At 40.2% G+C, this 20,823-nt stretch overlaps 1 protein-coding gene across 2 annotated transcripts in view; it reads left to right on the forward strand.

The window, feature by feature from the left end:
• Positions 1-20,823, forward strand: part of grid1a (glutamate receptor, ionotropic, delta 1a) — a 319,169-nt gene that overhangs the window by 202,477 nt on the left and 95,869 nt on the right. For both annotated transcript variants that reach the window (XM_049599667.1, XM_049599668.1), the window contains exon 4: positions 9,763-9,968. In XM_049599667.1, coding sequence (XP_049455624.1) covers positions 9,763-9,968 — 206 coding nt within the window. The remainder of the gene's footprint in view (positions 1-9,762; positions 9,969-20,823) is intronic.

The following is a 20,823-nucleotide window of genomic DNA, read 5'->3' on the forward strand; positions in this document are numbered from 1 at the left end:
TATCATCATCATCATCATCATCATCATCATCGTTCGATTGTTATGGTTATTTCAGCTTACTCATTTATTTTCTTTGTCTCCAATCAAACATAGTAGTTTTCAACATTTACTTTCATTTTCTACACACCATTCAGAAACACACACATGCACACACAGACATACACATAGTCATTAACACACTCAAATCACTGATGTTTCATCCACTTAACTTAGCAACTTTGTGCTGCTATTGTTACTATGATCATTATTATTTTGATTGTTTTACATTTTTTTTACACATCTCTCTCTCTCCCTCTCTCTCTCTCTCTTACACTCATTCACAAACACACCCACATCATCATCATCATCATCATCATCATCATTATCGTCCACTTATAGTGATCAATGTTACTCGCACAGACATGATCACTATATAGAGGTTTTTACTGTATAAATTGTTTGAAAATTGACTGAAACTCTTTACATTCAACCCTGAGTGTCGTCATAAATGCTTATAAATCATGGCTAAATATAACAGTGTAAGCTTGTGCTGTAGGTCAGTCAGTCGGCTGGTCCACACTTTGGTCCAGACTAGAAAGCTCAACAACTATTGGATGAATTGGCATGATATTTAGCAGAGTCATTAATTGCTGCCAAAGGCTAATGTCTTTTGTGATCCCCTGACTTTTCCTCCAGTGCCAGCATGAGTTTAACATTTGTGGCTTTGAGTTAAAAACATCCCTACAACTATTAGATCGATTGCCATGGAATTTGGTGCAGACGGTTCTTTGATCATCCCTTCACTTTCCATCTAGAGCCATCACAGGTCAAAATATTGATTCATTCAATACTTTGTTTTATGACCAAATACCCTCAGAACTAATCACAATCCCATCAGCTTCAGCTGCACTTAAATGTACCGCAATCAGCAAATGTTACCATGCTGCTGTATCAAACTAACTTCAGCTGGCAATGGTGTAAATATCATACCCGCTTCCATCAGCATGTTTGCATTGTCATTCTCAGCATGTTAGTGTGCTGATGTTAGCATATAGGTCAAAGCACTGTTGTGCTTAAGTACAGGCTTGGAGAGCTGCTGCCACTAGACTGTTATTTTAAATGTTTGCAATATATTATCTGTATGTCTTTTGTAAGTGCCATTTAAGGTGTGCTTGCACTGTGCTCACAGTTGTGAGTATGTAAAAGGAAGCCAGCTATTGATTCAGTGTGGGAGGGTGGACAGTGGGTAGACAATCTGCAAACAAAAGCTTCTGTAAAATTGCCTTGTCATTTTATCATAACAAGGAGAGCATAAAAGGCGACTGAGGCACGATTATCGGAAATCTTAAAGAAGGGTCGATTTTCTTGAACATCAGTAGGCTCCTTGGCAGGTCTGTCTGAGTTAACCTGCACTTAGTAATGACTGTGGAGCAGCTACATCTGTCTCTGCCCGCCCCGTAGTGACTGGCTCTCTGTTAGAGGAGGAGAGAATTAGGGTGGAATTAGGTGCAAGATTGATTAAGCTGCTTTTGGTCCCATGTAGGAGGTGGTTTCAAATGTAGCGAGTGCATTTATAACACAGGCAGGACAACAGCAAAAAGATATCTCCTGCAGTGTTTGCAGCAAGTCTGCATTGTGTCACGGTTAGTGATAGATCTGAGAGTATGAAGTCAGACTTTTGAGAGCAGTTATGATCCATCTGTGTAATGGCATACTCTTTCATACACTTCTTATTGCATCACTTTATTTAATCAAAATTAAAGATACTTTTAGGCCATAAGGTTTGTAACACCGCAAAACTAACTTGTCAGGTAATTTCACAGGGAGTGAACACTCAGGTGACCTTCAATGAGCTGCCTTTATTAGGAGAAGAGAATCAAAGAGAACATAAAATGGATAAGAGAAGGTTTATAAAAGAGAAACTTTCAAAAATATGAAGAGTATCTTAGCTATTAAGTAGTGTATTCATATCAGTCAGGGAATAGTTCCACACCTGATTGTTAATTGTCTGCATGAAACCTCACTGTGAAGAATTCACCAGGAACCATTGAGAAAATGTTAATCACTGTGTCAGTGGGAAATTATAGGCAGTAGGAAGAATACAGATATTGTGCATTATATTGCTCCATTATTCTCCTCACTAACATGTTCATTACCAGTTGGAAATAAAGAAAACAAATCCTGCGTAACCAACCAGAAAGGCACTTAACCTTTTTGTGAAAGGGTAAAATAACTGGGGAGACCTAATTTGCATAGTTCTGCTGATGTTCAATTCAGTGACAAAAAATTAGAAAATGGTTCAGGACAATTTTCAAAAGATCCAGTATTTCCCACAGGATTTTGGGAGACTGCGGTGGGTGGACCTCAGAGCCTTTAGAGCAGTGGTTCCCAACTGGTGCAGCGACAGGGTCCTGATTTTTCCTTGGTCATCAGCTCAACTTCCCCAAAGTTTAATACATTCAACGTCATACTTGCGTTTGGCCATGTCTTTGGGCTAGTTTGCTATCTCTGTTAAGTAGCTTTCCACTTATAACTCTCTACAGCAGGAACCAGCACTTCAAAAATAAGAGCTTTGGGTCCGAAATTCACTGCACTTAAAAATAAACCATGAGTCACTTGCAGTCCTTTCAGTGTGGACCCGCAATCCACTTTTGGACCTAGAACCACCAGTTGGGAACCACTGCTTTAGAGGGATGGGGGGGCATGCTGATGCTGAAAGTAATCACATTATCAAATCCTCTAATAATAACATTTAAATAATTAGATAAGGTCAGCTAGCTTGATATAGTGTTACATCTGTTATACACTGTTTTTCTTGACAAGCAGGTGGATATGTCAGATGACATAAGCGAGGAGTTCAACAGCTAACTTTGGTAGCTAATGCTACCTTACATAGCTCTGATATCTTATGCAGTAACATTATCTGTTTACTGTCATACATTGATAATGATAGATTTGTTTAAATTTGGACTAATGACTCTGTATCAAGATGGACAACACATTTCCATTTCCTCCTACTGTACAAAAACGAAGCCAAAATATCTCGGGTAGGACTGCAGCCATCTTGAGTTGGCAATGTCATTTGGAGCCACAGTCTAGCGTAGAGTGAGCTTAGTAGTATTGACTTCCCACCCATGAATCTGTCCAACCAATCGCAAGCAGTGTCACTGATCACAAGCACACCCAATTGGCACAGTTGTTGCACGATGTAACTACTTAAAAACTAACTTATCAGGAAAATGAACATTTGAACATGAAAACGACCTAAAATGACCCAAACCATCTTGTTCTAATTTGAGCGGTACTTTCATCTTTTAGTTTGGTTCATGTTCCATCTGCTAAAACAAAGGGGGCGGGAATAATGACCTATACTGGAGCCAGCCACCAGGGGTGATCAAGGTCTTTTGGTTTCACTTTTGGGAAGTCCATCTTTATATACTGTCTATAGTTTGAACTAGTGGATAACTGTAGCGGATACTGTAATGTTGGCTAACATTGGCTAACAGTATAGTGCGCTATGAGTACCTGGATGGTGCACTCAAAACGGTCAAGAAGTTGAGTGTGGAACTATGGACACTTCTCGCCCTCAATGGTCGCCATCTTGGCTATGTAGCAGAAGGGGGGGGGGGGGGGAGCACTTTTCAAACTGGAAATAGCGGCCGAGGACTGTGCGACCGTGAACGTCGCTGCATTGCACAAATACATGTGTTTTTTGCACCACTATACTGTTGTCAGGTATAAGCCAGCAGTATGTTTATTGGGTTAATTTAGCAGTCTGAAATGATTTGGTACCGCGAACGATAACGTGAATGCTAATGCTAGTTTGCTAACTAGCTAATTTGCTCCTCATTTCTGGTGAGTGCACAACGGCCGTGTTTGGTTTGAGACAACACTACCCTGTCGAAATTTGTGTACTACGCCAATGAGTACATAGTGCACATAGTATATTACATAGAAGTGTACTAATGGAAGTATGTGATTTGATACACACCATTTGTTTCATCAAAATATGTCTTGGATGCAACCAGGAACATTCCAGTGCATGTGCGCATACAGCTGTGGGGTGGGTAGGGTGCTGACTGACTGGGAGCGAGAGATGCTTTGCTGAAGCAACGCCACAAAACACAATGTTTGAGATGTTTTATCTTGTTATGAGAAGTGTAAAAACATTTTCAGTTCATTGTGAAACTGGCAGAATAAAATAGACTGACTAGACAGTTCAGGTAATTAATGGGAAACACTGATTATTTTAACTAAAAACCAGACTTCATTTAAAAAACTATAAAAAAGACTACAAAGTCTTGTGCAGGGTCGACTTTTCAGTTTTTATGTACTCCTGCATTATTTCCAGTTTTTATTATCATATTTTTATCATTCAAATTGTTGCATTCTGGTCTGACTGTCTCCCTTTTAAGCACACAGCATCCCAAAAGCATGTCAGCCAAACTTAGTAACAAAGTAGGGCAATTAATTTTATTCTATACTAAAACTTGCACGGCGGTGTTGGAAGCCAAAAATGCAATCACTGGACAGTATCTTAGAGACCATTCACCAGGCCTGGACCGAGATAATAATTGAGTCTGGGAGTGTAACTCCAGCCGCTCTGCACATTCAGAGCCGACTGCTTATATTAGAACCATTTTGTTGACGGTGCTTTCAGCTTTTATGGTCTTTGACTGACAAAAGAAAAAGTGATGCAATGTATTCATGCCTACTAAATGTACAATAGCAAACAACTGCTGTCTAAAACTTGCCAGATGAATGGACCACAGTTAAATAAGAGCAGATGCAGACCTCCTGTGTCCAAACAATGCATGAAAGTTTTTAGGCTCAGTAGTGATCATTTTGATTTCAACAGGCTCAACAGAAGCCACAGTAAATGTTAAGAAAATCAATGTCCCCTGTCCATAAAGCAGAAAAACACAAATTGTTTCTGTGAACTTGTGTAACAGCAGAGAGATTAGACTCATTTGCAAAGATTTACACCAATAAAAAGACCAGTTGAGGTTAGTGTATGTATACCCAGCCAAACAAAAACAACGGGAGTCCATAACTTGATGTTATTTATATAATGTTTTTATTTGAAGCATGGAATCAACTCGGGCAGTTTTGACTTTTTCCCCAACTTCTCTTCATATACCTTGATGCACCACAAGCTAGCATGTTTGTTTTATCCCACACTGACCTTGTCCTTTGCGTGCCAGCAGAGGCTTTGCAGCATTTAGCAACAATAGGGCATGTCTTGTTATTTTCTCCCTCTGTTTTTCTGTAATTGTGTGTGTGTAGAAATGGCTGAGATCCCACCATGAGGTCAAAAGCTGATGAACTGTACAGCTGTCAATGTATCTACCTCGTGTTGTTTATTTGTTTCATATCGTAACTTAACCCCACCCTGACTCTTGGGGTCAGTCTGTTGGCCTTGTCACTATAAACGTGCCTGTCACACCACTAGGGGCCATTCAATCAGTAGTGTTTAGCATGGTGTAAGAAAAAATACGTTTTCTTCCACCTTGTGTTTCTCCTCTGCAAGGTGCTGGGTTTGTTTGTTGCCCAGTTCATAACACAAAGGGTGCATTCTGAATCGCACACTTTTAAAAAAAAACGTTTAGTACATACTGCAGCTGCCCTTAATAAGTACGTACTGTTGCATGAGTATGCACGCCTAACATTACGCCTTGAATTTTGACCATCTTGCTATTAAATCCCCTACCTTGGAGATAAACAACGCCAATTACCAAGATTGCCAGAGATGTAGATCAACCCAGAGAGCTCTACTGTTGTTTCTTTGCAATGTGTGTACATAAGTTATAACTGCACAGATTGTAGATTCGAACATATTGTATTTGCGACAGTGAAATTACATCTGCAGCTCTCTATTGTTGTCATAATGATAGTTATGTTTTATTGTTGTTTGTGATATATGATATGTGATTATGATATTATATGATATTATTATATGATTATGTTATCTATCTTTCGGACTTCTGACAGCTGTCGATGAGTTGTTAAGCTGTCATGTGTTTTGCCGCTCAGTCAACGTGACGTATTGTCAGTTGCGCAGAGGATTGTAGGTCAGAATAGCCGGAAAACCATGCTGGCTTACATACTGCAAAATCGGACAGAATGTAGAAGAACATCCTGGTATTTTTGGTATACTACACTATGTATTGGGACATACTAAATCTTCTTCTGGCATACCATATAGTATGATAGTATGGGTATTGGAACACACAGATGATGTTCGCATATAGATGGAAAGATTGTGTATGCCCTCATATCCTCATAAATGCCCTGTCACATGATCACAGATAACAAAGATCTAAATATAATCAGAAGACAAAACCTCATTAATTAACTTCCTGTGACTATTGATTGTTTGGGTCATCTGCTCTCTCCGTTTTATCCCACAAATTTCTCAAGTCCCCTAAAATGTTGCTTTCAGAGTATGTCATTTCTTTCATTTATTTTGTTTGTTTGTATTTTGGCTATTAAAATTGGTTATACAAAAACATTTGAAAATCAATAATAAAAGAATCCAGCTGAAAATTACATTTTGTAAACACAATTTGCAGCATGAACTCTCAGTGGCTCAAACTGCTCATTTTTGTTACTTACTTGGAAGACTGTGGCGCATAATCAACAGCTAATTTCACTTTTCCTCATCTTTCATCTTTTGTGTGGGGAAACATTTTCTGAGCTTTTCTTGTCGCCATGAGGTCCTCATTTGGTGTTAATTGCATTGATCGCTGTCTTGCAGGGAAAAAACACATTTCAAACTTATGGGTGCATGTGGCAAGTTTAATCTGATTTTACTTTTTAATTGTAAAACATGGCAAAAACAAAGAATGTGCCTGGCCACACCTGAGACTGTTAGCATGAGGAGTTTATATGAGATGAAATTACAGATGTCAGTCATGCTCTGAACTCCTGTGTTTGGCAGGTGCTTCAAGCCACAGAAATCACGACTGACAAAGTACCTGCTCTATGGATGTGATGTGCAGACCTCATATCCATGCTATAAGATATCATTTGTCCTTTCATTCAGATCGTCAATATAGTCATATTTACCCAAGAATATGAACTGTGTTATAGTGTGTAGAGCTGCAGTCAGTAGCAAAAAGAGGTTGGATTCAAACTGAGGCAGTAATTTCTCCCCCTCTGCTTTCTCTTTGTCACTTTCATTGCACTTGTGGCGATGCACAACACACTCAGCGCCTGATACATTTCACATTTGCAAAAAAAATCTATATTGCATATAATTAACTGATGTTATTGTTGCAAGAAAAGCAGTGATTGCCTTAACAGACTCATCTCAATTTTGAGTAAACACAGGCTGGTAGCGTAGCCATTTCTCAGGCTTTTCCGCTTGGATTGCAACGCAGCTTGACAGCTCAGTAAAAACCTCTGAGCCCTTTGATCATGATATGCTCATTTCTGCATCGCTCCAATCCAAGAGGGAGTCCCGCTTTAGTTACAACTGGAGTAAGACAGAGCTGAAAAAGGATGTTAGAGCAACTTCATAGGGTATTGCTCTGTCTCCCTCGATCTATCGCTCCTGTCCTTTCAAAGCAGATACACACCGTTAAGGCAAAGTCACCGTGTAGAGCGAGACACAGGGATGCTGATACACGAGAGACAGAGAAGGGTTAAGTTTTGATATCTAAAACTTTCAGACGCAGATTTGTGTTCAGAAATGACGCTCGGGTAAACATGTCCAGAAATCAGACCTTTAATTCCACGTTAATCCTCTTTTCTGCAGCCCTGTCCATGGCTGACACGGCCCGTGGAAAAGCCTGGTTTGGATCGCTAGCTTTGAAGTCCGATGTTTCTATCAGGGTCCTGGAGTAGTTATCGCATGGTAGCTTTCCCTCGACACTTCATGGGATTAAAAACTCAGTTTGTTTGTTACAGTGTTTCCTCTGTTTGCCATTTGGGAGATACAGTACAAGGTTTTCAGCCAGCCGCAACATTACAGTATGTCACTACAGAATATAGTTTTTGTCTTTTGATCAGTTCTCTAGATCTCCTGTGATCAGATTGCTCTTCAAGCCTCTACCAGGTAGATTCTGGTTGCATTGAAAGCCTGTTGTTTAAACCTCTGTGTAGGTTCATCTCATTAATGCAGTGTGTACAACATTCATTCATGTTAAGACTCTCGTAGACATCATGGTGTGAATAATGATGTTGACGAAGCCTCTTGGATAAGCAATCAAACGTCTTCAACTCTACAACTTGTTAATTTGTGTTTATGAGGTGGTAATTTGTTTGCTTATTGAATCATCTTACATTTAAGGTTTACCCTTTTATACCCTCTGGGAGTCGTATAACAGGGACGTCTCACACTGCAAAACAGAATAAATATCTGAATATATGTTCAGTTTGTAGTCGGTATCACTAAATGCTCCTGCAGCTGAATATTGTATAAAGAGAACACTGTAGCCAGAGTTAATTGCAGTGGTCCAGTCGTGGGACAGGAGGGAAGGAACTATGATTAACTTTCAAATTGTGTTTGTGCTCCAACAAAAGGAGGGATTACTCAGAGGTTGAGCTTTTGCCCATTGTATTCAAAGCAACACCACCAAGGGTAACTGTTTCAATTTAGAGACAAAGACGGCAAAGAGGTGTGTGTGTTTGTGTGTGTTTGTTTGGAAGAGAAAGAGTTTTCAAACAGTGCTGCAGTAAGAGTTTGGCGGCGCTTCAACAATGATGAATGATTTAATTTCACGTTTTGTTCTGCCCTTTGAACGTTTCTGTTCTGTGAGTATTTTTGCCCCCACCCCCCCAAAAAATAAATTGCAATACAACAATGGCAGGAAGAATCGTAAACATCTAATTCTTTTTGATTCTCCTCATATGGTACTTAGTCATATTGCTGTCTCACTTTGCCCCAAGTGAGACTGAGAAATGGGGACGACGTACCAATATGTTGCTTCACAGGTCAGAGGATTTCTTGTTAGCCTGATTTTTTTTTTTGCCCTCAAGCATCTTAAATCACCTCAAGTAACGACCACACACCCCTACAATATGATATCCTAGGTTTGTGTGTGTGTGTTGTGTGCTAATGCAGCTATACGCTTGTTTGATGTGCCTTTCTATCCCTCTGTATATCGTCTGTTTTGAGCACTAAAGCACTCGATCAAACCTCCAGAGATGCAAAGAGGGGAACCCACCCATCTGTGCGCACACCCACACACACACACAATCATTGTGGATGCAGAAAGAGGTCTGGCCCTAGCGATTTTGCCTAACCTCTCTTTAACAATGCGGCATGACTTGGCACATGCTGGGCTGCTGCTTCCCCTGTGACTGCTGGGATTGGTGTGCTTATTGTGAGCCCTCTGCTTCACATCACCTTTGATTTGTGTGTGCAGCAGGCTTCTTTTAAGTGGTTTCCTATATAGTGAACACACACACACACACACACACACACACACACACACACTCAGAACTCTGGGGACAGCAACACCTGCCTGCAGTTTCATATCCTGTAAACCCCAGGAAACAGAAAGACAGGAGTGCTTGTTGTGTTTTGTCACGCTTTAGATCAGGAGCAAAGAACGAAACCTGCCTTGAAGCCCCTGGAACGAAGCCTGAAAATATAGAGTGCATGTGCAGGTGCTGAAAGTACAGGTTGTTTACCCACCATTCTGATTAAATGTTCTGGGAATAAAGCACTGTATAACATACGACCTGCCTAAAGTGTTATTCTTTCTCTGCCTGTCGGTTTGTGTTTGTGTCTCCTCTTCAATCACTCATTCTTTGCCGTTCTTTCTCCGCCTACAGACATCCGGGGTTTGCAAACCTTTATGGACCAGTCGTCACGGCTGGGTCTGGATGTTTCTTTGCAGAGGGTGGACCGCAACGTCAGCCGAGTCTTCACTGACCTCTTCAACACAATGCGCACCGAGGAGCTCAACCGGTACCGGGACACTCTGCGGCGGGCCGTGTTACTCATGAGCCCTCGAGGTGCACAGGTGTTCATCCACCAGGTAGGCTGCATTGCTGAAGCTTTTCTTCATCATGGAATCAACAGCACAAACATTTATTTAATAGAGGCAATCACCCTGAATAGAAACATGGAAAAAATAACAAAACAATTGACTACTAGGAGATTAATTGCCCAGTTTTCATCAGAAACTTGTCACCAAGACCCTCCTTTGTTAAAACTGATGAAACAAGAGGCAACTGCCTATCTCAACCGTGCCGAGTTCTGACCCAAAGCAGATGGCAGGGATCCGACTGTGTGTTTTGCCTTCGATATCGACTTAGCCAGAAGAAAAACACATTTCAGGTGCCAATGTTCTGCATCAAATGTTGTAAAAATAATTCTGGACATTTCTACAGTAAAACATTCATTCAGCCAGTTCTGTTTTCTGTACAGATCAGCTGCACTACACATCACCCCAGGCAAAGTTCAAACAAAGTCAAAGTCAACTATGTGTACTCGGATGATTTGCATCTTTCGTAGCTCATACCATCCTAACATGGCAGCTAACTTTTTTTTTCTGTTTGCTTCATCCACATCATGTTTCCTAATTATAGCAGTTTGAATCAGGGGTATGTGTAGGAGGTAATGCATCCTACTTTGGGGCACATCTTTTTCCTCTTTCATCTCACCCTGTTTAGTTCAAAGCTCGTTCGTTAACCAGCTGCCCTCTCTTCAAAACGGTTCATAAGACATGAACTGCTGTGTCCACGACTGATGTAAATTTCAGTAAACTAAAAGTAATTGGGTTAGATGTTATGATAACAAAGAATAAGTTTCTCTGTGTTCTCCTCACGAAGGGCAGACAGATGTAGAAGGTTTTCCTTTAATCATCTGCAGGAGTTTCACTCATGATAACCACTCGGTCAAACCATGTGGAATAAATTTGCACCGCAGTGCTTTGGTATGATTGAAGAACAGACTTGCGTGGCATTGGCAGCGTTGGAGACAGTGAATAATATGGCAACATTAAAGCGACCTGAGTGGCTTGTTCCGCCCAGCGAACACATCACAGTCTGACTCTCAATCTTCTGCCCATCTGGCAAGGACGGCGAAACACTGATAAAACGTTGAAGATTTTCCAACTCAATGAAAAATTTGGCCCTCAAATACATAACTGTAGACAATGGGCTGTTAAAATATGGTTGTAGATAAAAATGACACCCCTTATTTAACAGTCATCTTTTGACTGCCTTTTCTTCATGTTGAAAGATCTTTTTTTATTCATTGTATACTTTTATTATAAATCGCAAATCTATTCATCATGTGTCATTGATCAGCTTTCTAGGCACCATGTAGGTAACATACACTCACCTGCCACTTTATTCGGCACACCTGTTCAACTGCTCTTTAACCCAAATAGCTAATCAGCCAATCACGTGGCAGCAACTCAGTGAATTTAGACATGTGAAAACATGTGAAAACGACCTGCTGAAATTCAACCCGAGCATCAGAATCGGAAAGAAAGGTGATTTAAGTGACTTTGAACGCAGCATGGTTGTTGGTGTTTAAACGGGCTGGTCTGAGTATTTCAGAAGCTGCTGATCTACTGGGATTTTCACACACAACCATCTCTAGGGTTTACAGAGGATGGTCCGAACAAGAGAAAATATCCAGTGAGCAGCAGTTCTCTGGGTGAAAATGCCTTGTTGATGCCTGTGAACCAACAACACGTTGAACCTTGAAGCAGATGGGCTAAAGCAGCAGAAGACCACACCAGGTGCCACTCCTGTCACCTAACAACAGGAAACTGAGGCTACAGTTCACACAGGCTCACCAAAACTGGACAATTGAAGACTGGAAATAGTTGCCTGGTCTGATGAGTCTGGAGTTCTGCTGCCACATTCAGATGGTAGGGTCAGAATTTGGTGTAAACAACATGAAAGCATGGATCCATCCTGCCTTGTATCAACAGTTCAGGCTGGTGGTGGTGGTGTAATGGTGTGGGGGAGATTTTCTTGGCACACTTTGGGCCCCTTAGTACCAACTGAGCATGGTTTAAACACCACAGCCTGCCTGAGTATTGTTGCTGACCGTGTCCATCCCTTTATGACCACAGTGCACCCATCTTCTGATGGCTACTTCCAGCAGGATAACGCACCATGTCACAAAGCTCAAATCATCTCAAACTGGTTTCTTGAACATGACGATGAGTTCACTGTACTCCAATGGCCTCCACAATCACCAGATCTCAATCTGACAGAGCACCTTGGGGATGTGGTGGAACGGGAGATTCACATCATGACGTGCAGCCAAATCTGCAGCAACTGTGTGATGCTATCATGTCAATATGGACCAAAATCTCTGATGAATGTTTCCAGCACCTTGTTGAATCTATGACACCAAGAATTAAGGCAGTTCTGAAGGCAAAAGGAGGTTCAACCCAGTACTAGTAAGGTGTACCTAATAAAATGGCCATTGAGCATATATGCTACTCAACTCTTGTTGAAGCAAAATGTAATTCAAAAAGGTCAAGACTATAAGGTCAGAGGACCAAACTGATTGATTTTAGAATTAAAATCAATCAGTTTTGCTTTGCATTAACAGTGCAAAACCAAAGTGAGATCCACAAATTTCACATCATTGACTCAGTAGAAGGAAATAGAAAATACAAAAACTTTTATGCATTGTAGAAAGCAGTGCAGAGATTTAACAGATTTTGCATCTGATGATGTGAATATGTTAAAAAGAAAAGCCTGTTTTTCAAAAGTTACACTTTATTCCTATAGTCTAAGAAAAAATATACGTAAATATGAACAACTCTCTCCCAAATCCAAAAACCAGGGTGCATAAACTCAAATTTGTGATGTCAAAGGCTACAAAGTCTGGAACTGCTCCATAGACAATTAATTGAGAAAGATGTTGTAGATGACACTGAGAGCACCCAGGGGGGTGTTCTGCGTATATGGGTACATTTTCTGTTGCAGAACTGGCAACACTTCAGTAGATTAAAGCTCATTTGGCTATAAAAAAGGAAGCAAACATTCTGTGGGTCCACAAAATGAGGCTTACATTCATTGTCTTTGGGCCAGCTCCAGACTTTATACATGACAACGTCACATCCTTCTCTGGTGTCTGGCTTTGAGAGAGAGAGAGCAGCTCATGTTCACAAATATTGATTGAACTTTCCTCAGCTGTAGAAATAACATATTGGAATTCTTGATTTAATTGGTTGCCCCTTAAAATGCCCATTTAGAGGTGATAGACATTAGTATTTCTCAATTTAGCCTACACTTCACATTTTCTTCACAACTTCTTGCTTCTATATTCTATAAATATCCGAGCCCTATGTTTAATTTTCAGTTTATTTTCCATTTCAGTGTCCTCCCCCAGGACACTAAGAAGGTATTTTCTCTTGGTGGAGAACCTTTTCACAATTCCTTTAATGTCAGTTGCCATAAAAGAAAAACTTAACTTAAGTTCTGAGTCATGATATTTCACTATAAGTATACTTATCCATCTTAAAAGTGCACTTATCCATCTCACTTGGTGAAGATGAGTTAGTGCTAGAATATAGATGGAAGGAACTAAAAAAAAGGCATGATGATGTACTGAAATGGTTTACAAAAGGGATATAAAAGCAATGTCCAGATTTAGTCTTTTATTGCATTTGAAGCTCGCTTGCATTTAAAGATCACCGGATGATAAAAGAGAATCCCTCTGGGACACGCGACAGCACCAAACTGTATGTCCTGCTGTCCTGCCAATAACCACATGTATTGTCATCAAAACACAACATATGTTTCTATGTCTTAAAAGATTTTACTCTCGATAGACTTACATTTACATTTGCATATCCCCAATCTTTTGAGCTGACTCATTTAATCTTTTCTATCTATTGTGAGCAAGCTCATTAGAAAAAAAAGCTTCAACTAATAGTGTCAAAAACCCCACTTGTTTTCCAATTAGCCTCTGGTAAATGCTTCACTATTAATCTAAAAGTGAAGCACTTATAGACAAATAAATCATTGCACAGGTTGTGAATGCACCCAGGCTTTCAAGTTTCATTAATGACATACTGCTTTGATCTTTTCCTGTACTCTGATGAATTCTGTCTTAGTATCCACACACACAAACACACACAAACTGCTGCAGACGTCTTTTGTTTCTTTTTTAATCTCACCAAGTATACTCTTTATCATTCTTTATACAATTAACATGAGGCATCTTGGGGACTGAGAAAGAGGCACAGCTTCCCATTCAGCACGGCTCCCAAATCCTCCTGTGAATATGTTAATATATTAGAAGTGGTGGAGATTTGTTAATTCATCAAAGCTTCATTAATACCTTGGTAACTGTTGTCAGAGCGCACCCGCTCCCCACCAGAGATACTAGGGAAGAAAATGTAAATATGCTAATATCTGACTGGAGAATGATGATGATGCCTCGGAGGGTTAAGTACTCATGAAGTGTTTCAGCACAAGTGAAAAAAAGTAAAGTTGCCATGGTGACTAGAAGTCGACAGAATGCCGGATCAAATATTCATCACAGGCGACAAATCTGTGGGGGATTTGTCATGATGGCAATGTAAATGTTAAGAAATGTGGTTAATTAGTGGGATTAATGGTATAAATGATCTCAACAATTTTCGCAAGGCGTGAAAAATACATTAAGGCAGTGCTAAGTATTGTTAGTGAAACTGTGTGAGGCTGATCAGCTGTAGCAGAGTCGAGTGCTGTTTACCGCAGAGACCTGCTCCGTTTCCTGCACTTCTCTGATTTTTTCTTCCACGTGTTTCGGTGTTCTTTCGGCATCTTTTTTTTTTCCTCTTCCTCTCGTCTGCTCTTGTACTGTGCTACTTATTCATTTTCTGTATCTACTTACATACATGGTTTATTGAACAGACCTACAAAAAGACTCAACATGACCGCAAAGAGAAACAACACCAAAGAGACAAACAATTATGAGGGGAAGCAAAACAGCCACAAAGATGTGCAGAATGATTTCAAAGGGATGCATGTAACTACAAAGAAACACAATACAGCCACAAAGAAAAGCAAAATGACTACAAAGAGACACAAAATTACTTAAGACGGGTGCAAAATGACTACAAACAGACACCAAACAATGACCACAAGAAGGCGCAAATTACCACAAAATAATACATGCAAGATGACTTCAGGGTGAAGTGAAACAACTCCCAAAAAGAGACTAGAGACAAAACAACAGCAGGGAGATTCAAAACAACTACAAATTGACACAAAATGACCACAAAGAGATGCAAGATGACCACAAAGAGATGCAAGATGACTACAGAGATGCAAAATAACCCAAAAGAGACTCAGAACAACTAAGAAGAGAAGGAAAATGACAACAAAGAGTTGCAAAATGGCTCTAGAGGAAGACGAAACTATAACAGGGAGAATCAAAACTATTACAAATAGATGCCAAACATAACAAAGAGATATAAAATGACTATATAGAGACAAAAAATGACCAAATTAGATACTAAAACAAAACAAATAGAAACTAAATGACCAAAAAAGTTCCAAAATGACCACAAGGACCCCAAAAAATGACTACAACAAGATGCAACACAACCACAAAGAGATGCAAAATGACTACAGAGAGATGCAAAGCAACAACTGGGAGATACCAAACAACTACAGATAGATGCAAAGTGACCACAAAGAGACACAAAATGACCACAAAATGATAAGAGATGCAAAATCTCCAAAAAGTGACACAGAACAACTAGGAAGAGATGCAAAATGACAAGAAAGAGTTCCAAATGTCTACAGAGTGAGACAAAACTATAACAGGGAGATGCAAAACAACTACAAAAAGATGCAAACTGACCAAATACTGCTTAAAAGAGCAACACAACCTCAAAGAGATGACAAATGACTACAGGGAGACGCAAAACAATCACAAACAGACACCGAGTGACCACAAAAGATGAAAAATGACCACTGAGAGATGAAAAATGACTACAAAGAGGTGCAACACAACAAAAAGAGAGACACAACTGTTACATGTTGATGCAAAATATCTGCGAAGTGATGTAAAATGACTATTTAGAGATACAGAATATACAAAAACAGGTCCAAAACGACAAAGGACAAACAAAAAGACTGCAACACAACTGCAAAACAATGTAGACACAAAAAGACTACAAGGAGACACTAAGCAACTACAAATGATATGGCTCTATCAGGCTCTATCAGTCTGAGCCCATTTTCTTATAATCTGTCCATGTCTACTTTTTCCTCTCCAAAGTCAAGCAGGGGTGAAGCAGAAATGTCCCAAAATGCATTTGGCAGATGAAAGAGTGGCACCATTGTCAGGCCGACAGTTCATCAGAAGACTAATGTAGCTGGACTACTCACACATTCATATACTGTATTCTTTAATTTCAAGTTGAACTGATGAACAGTAAAGGACATACAGTTAGTGCGCTCGCTAAAGTCATCCACAGTCACATATTCTGTTCTGATGACACTCTACTTCCTGAGCAACTGTCACAAGTCAGTTGTCACTTCTCTAGTCTACTCTCAGGCCACAGTCATTTCTTATACTTTGAACAAGATGTATATGTCATTGACAGTGTCTGCGGCTCTGCGCTGAGATTCTGGGCTCTTGTTTTCTCCCATGCAGACAGTTGCCATCTCGTCTCTCGTTCACTTTGGCCATGAGAGGATGTAGCGTCTTCTGTCAGCTTCAGCAGCGCCTCGTTCCTGACACCCGACTACTCTCTGCTCCCTTCATGATAGGGGAACTTCACATGAGTCATGCGAGCCTTTTAGAGGGCCATAAAGTGGAATTTTAAGCTTTCAGATGTCCCATTTCTGCGTCCTTGGGTTGTGTTAGTGAGCATTCGCTAAATCACTTACATAAAACGATGAACATTTAGGTACAAAAACTTGACACATTTTATGAGTTACCAAAGTCACTCTCCAATTAATTGTCAACGGTGCAGCTCCGAGCTATATATCTTGAAGACACCCAAATTAGATTTTTGGCTCTGTGGGTTCTGGCTTTGGGAGATAGTCATTCATTTTCACCAACATTGATTAAACTGCTTTAAGCAATTGAAATACCTGTACTGAATGTCAATTACGGAGATGAATAGTAGGCCTTAAGATTAAGACAAATACATGTTAACATCAGACTGAACATTTTGAGTGTATACGGAAATGAACAAGTGGATTCAGTCTCAGGGACAGCTTTTGTAACGTAACACAAGCAACACGTTTCCTCATTCTCATATTCTGTTGCATCGCTTCACTTTGTGCTTGCGGGACAGTTGCCTCCTGAAGGTGCTGGATGTGAGTGGAAACAGAACGGGCGATGTCAGCTGGCATGCCAGCTCTGCAGGCCAGTTGATGGATGGAGCAGAGCGACTGGGTGAGGTCTGCCTCCTGTGCGGCGGCTACACCAAGCTACAAGAATGACAAGCGCTGCTGCCTGCTGCCAGGGAACGTGAGCGGGAGAGAGAGATGCTGCACACGGTGGCAGGGGGATAAAGGGAGGGAGACAGAGAGAGAGAGAGGGAGAGAGCGCAAATAAGAGGGATACAAAGGCTGGGGGAGAATAAAGGACAGGAGGAGATGGATGTAGGGAGGAAAGGTCAAAGATGAGAAAGAGCTGGGGAGCTCTCCCAACATAAAGCACTTCTGTATGAAACCGTAATGGGTGAAATCTAATGGAAGAGATGGCAGTGAAGAGAGACTAAAGAGATGAGTGGTGAGAGACCGGAGCTGAGTATGGTATCTGACAGACGGTACCTATTTAGGAAGGATGGGTTTTAAAACCAGTGGAAAAAGATGGCTTTTGTGTTAAGAGATAATTAAGGAATGGATTGAGACACCTGTAAGCGTTTTAATCTGTGCCCTGTGAATGTGTGAATTCAGCCCAGGTTGCACGTCTGATGTGAAAATGATGAAAACTTGTTCACAAGTTCATCATACCTCTCTCCCACTGTGACAGTTTGAATGAGCTCAGCTGGAAGGTGCAGTTTGTTTTCCAAAAAAAATAAAATAAATCCGCAAAGACTAGATTGTAAAACTCACCTCGGGAACTCGCTGCAAGATCATCTGATGCAATCTGAAAAAATAGTCACATACTGCTCAGAAAAAGCTCGAAATTATCACAACTTTTTACTTGAAAAGGCACTCAAGTTTTTTTTTTTTTCTCCAGAATTTATAATTAACACTCTATCAACGTCATATTCTAACATTATTTTGACCCTTTTTTTCTCAGTTTTTTATTTATTTATTTTTTATCACTGACTGTGACATTTGCTAGCCTGTCTCAGTGCAGAGTGCCCTGCTTATCTTTGAGTTACATCTGTGCCGGAATAAAAAATTTGCCAGAACTGGTGACTCAACGGTGGCACATAGGGGATATACTGTATTATAAATTGCCTGTCTTTGAGAGTAAAGATTATCATTTCTCAGCTTTGTCACAAAACTTCAGATTGAAAAGCAGCTCTCCCGAAGCTGTCACTATGAAAATGGGACTTTCTGTATGTTTTGCATCCAGAATAACGGCAAAGTTTAAAGCAGGCATCTCAACCCAGTCGCCAGAATTAAAGTTGGCATTGATATTACAGTTAACATGGTTAGGTTTAGGCACAAAAACCACTTGGTAGGGTTGAGAAAACATCATCTTTTGGTTAAAAACACAGACATGGCTGAAAAAAGTCCTGACCTGTCATTAAAAACACCCACTTTCGTTAGTTATTAACAGTGGTCTGGTGCTGCCTGCTGCTTTACAGCTGCCTTACCTAGATGTCACGTCATTCACCATCCCCTCCTCCTTCTGATGAACAGACCCAGCTGATATATATATAATCTGAACTTTGCCATACGCATGAAAGGTACATATGTGACACCTGTGGTTTGCAGAAATATACAATGTCAACACTTTATTCTGGCAACTTGACTTATGTCGAGTCGTGTCAGCACTGAACTGCCAAAGGATTTAACACAGATGACCTTCACCTGTTAGACTGGTAGCGGATTACTGCATTTTCCTTGTGCCTTTTTTTAAGTTGTAGCTGTGGCTTTTGATTATTCTCGAGAATCTGCGACTTTATGGACCTTGTCTGCCAACTGAAACATCTTGCTCAACATCCAAATATTTATTTTGAAAGGAAGGAGGCAATATAAATGCCACCTCTAAGCAAATACCAGAGCTGTTTGTGTGCTCTTCCAAGGACAGCCACTGTATTCAGCAGAGCCGTAGAATGAGACTCACTTGCTCGCTCTGCCAGAAAATAACTTGGGTTGATGATTAAAATGATTTATTTCAGTAAATAATTCCTCCCATCCTTCTGTTTTGTCCACTGACTTTTTAAATGCCATCCTGTATGACACAAATATAACACCCTAACAGTAAAACAAAACCAAGTGCATTTTCGCAAGTTTTCTATTTAAGGAGGTATTTTTACTGTAATCAGGTTTTTTCAGTTTTATCCTATTTCATACCTCTTATTACCTGCATTTCAGAGGGAACTATTGCACTTTTAAGTCCACAATTAAGGGTACTGTTTGTGGTGGAAATGCTAGGGTCTAAGTACTATGTCTCAAGGGTTAGCCTACTTTTGGTTCCAAAAGTACCACACCGGAAGTGTTTGGTGGAAAAGGGGTGGTTTGGTTTCGGTTGAATGTAAGACTTATACTCCTAATAGAGTAGGTTATTTGTACACAGTAGTATTGCTGTTTTAACCTAAGTGTGGGACATGAGTACTAGTGCCACTGCTTCGATTTGCCTCTTTTTTTGAAAGAAGACGAAGTACAGAAGAGCTTTCAGAGCATATCTGTACACCAGTTTGACTCCATGGCAGACAAGGTTGTGGAGTTGGAAACAGATTCACTTGTCAATACCTGACACCGCGAATCGTTGATTAAAACCCTGGTGACACTTGAGTGTGAGGTGTAATAAACACATTTGCCCTTGCTAGGAATTGTGTTTTGATGCCAAGGACTCTTCCGTCTTATTGTCACAAACGCTTGTGGCCGGTGATTTAAAAGCGGCCTGAGTTGACATGCTATTATGGGGTGCTTTAAAAAGGGACAGCGATGATGGCTTTTTTTTTTGCTTGGGGAATTCAGTGTCGTTGACATGACAGCTTGTGGAGCACAAAACACACACAAACACACATATACACACACACATACAGGCATGCAAGTCTCACACGCACACTTCACCCATGTCTTCCTAACATAAAAGCAGTAGATGCCTCTTGACAGTAAGCTTTCACTTTGTAACATTTCTGTGTCCTTCATAATTGTTTTGTCAAAGTCAGAGTTTCACAGGTTTAAAAAACTCTATGGGAAAAGATTGTATTTAAAGAGTCCATTTAAATGTTAAGGTGAAAAGGTGAATACACCATTTTTAAATGTTCCAATAGTTGACTGCAGACTTACAAAGTCCAGAAAAGAAAACATTTGCTCAGGCTCTATCTGCCATGTTTTCAATTCAAATGTTACTCCTTATTATCTGCAGCACTTTGAGGTGTGATAAAACTTTGGAAAAGGTCTAAAACCATTTTCACCTGCAGCACCTCTCTGCCGTAAGAGTTCATATCCCCTGTGTCTCGACTGCCTTCATTTCCTGTGCCCAGTATGTGCTTATTTTTTCCAACTTTTACCCCATTTTTCTTTGATTTATGAATGAAGCACAACTTTAATAATGATAAATAAATAGTAGAAATTAAAAGCGTAAATAGAAAAAGTTTCAGACCTGTATCAGGAGGTTAGAGCTTGTTAAAGGCTAGAGTGAACATAGCTTTCTTTTAAAAATATTTAGCAAGCTAGCTTCCCTAATATCTACAGATACTGTGTTCCATAGTTTTGGGGCATAATTGACAAAGGCTGCATCCCGCGATCTTTGTCCAGCTGTTGCTGGGAACC

Source organism: Epinephelus fuscoguttatus, linkage group LG16 (assembly GCF_011397635.1).
Source record: "Epinephelus fuscoguttatus linkage group LG16, E.fuscoguttatus.final_Chr_v1".
Taxonomy (NCBI): Eukaryota; Metazoa; Chordata; class Actinopteri; order Perciformes; family Serranidae; genus Epinephelus; species Epinephelus fuscoguttatus.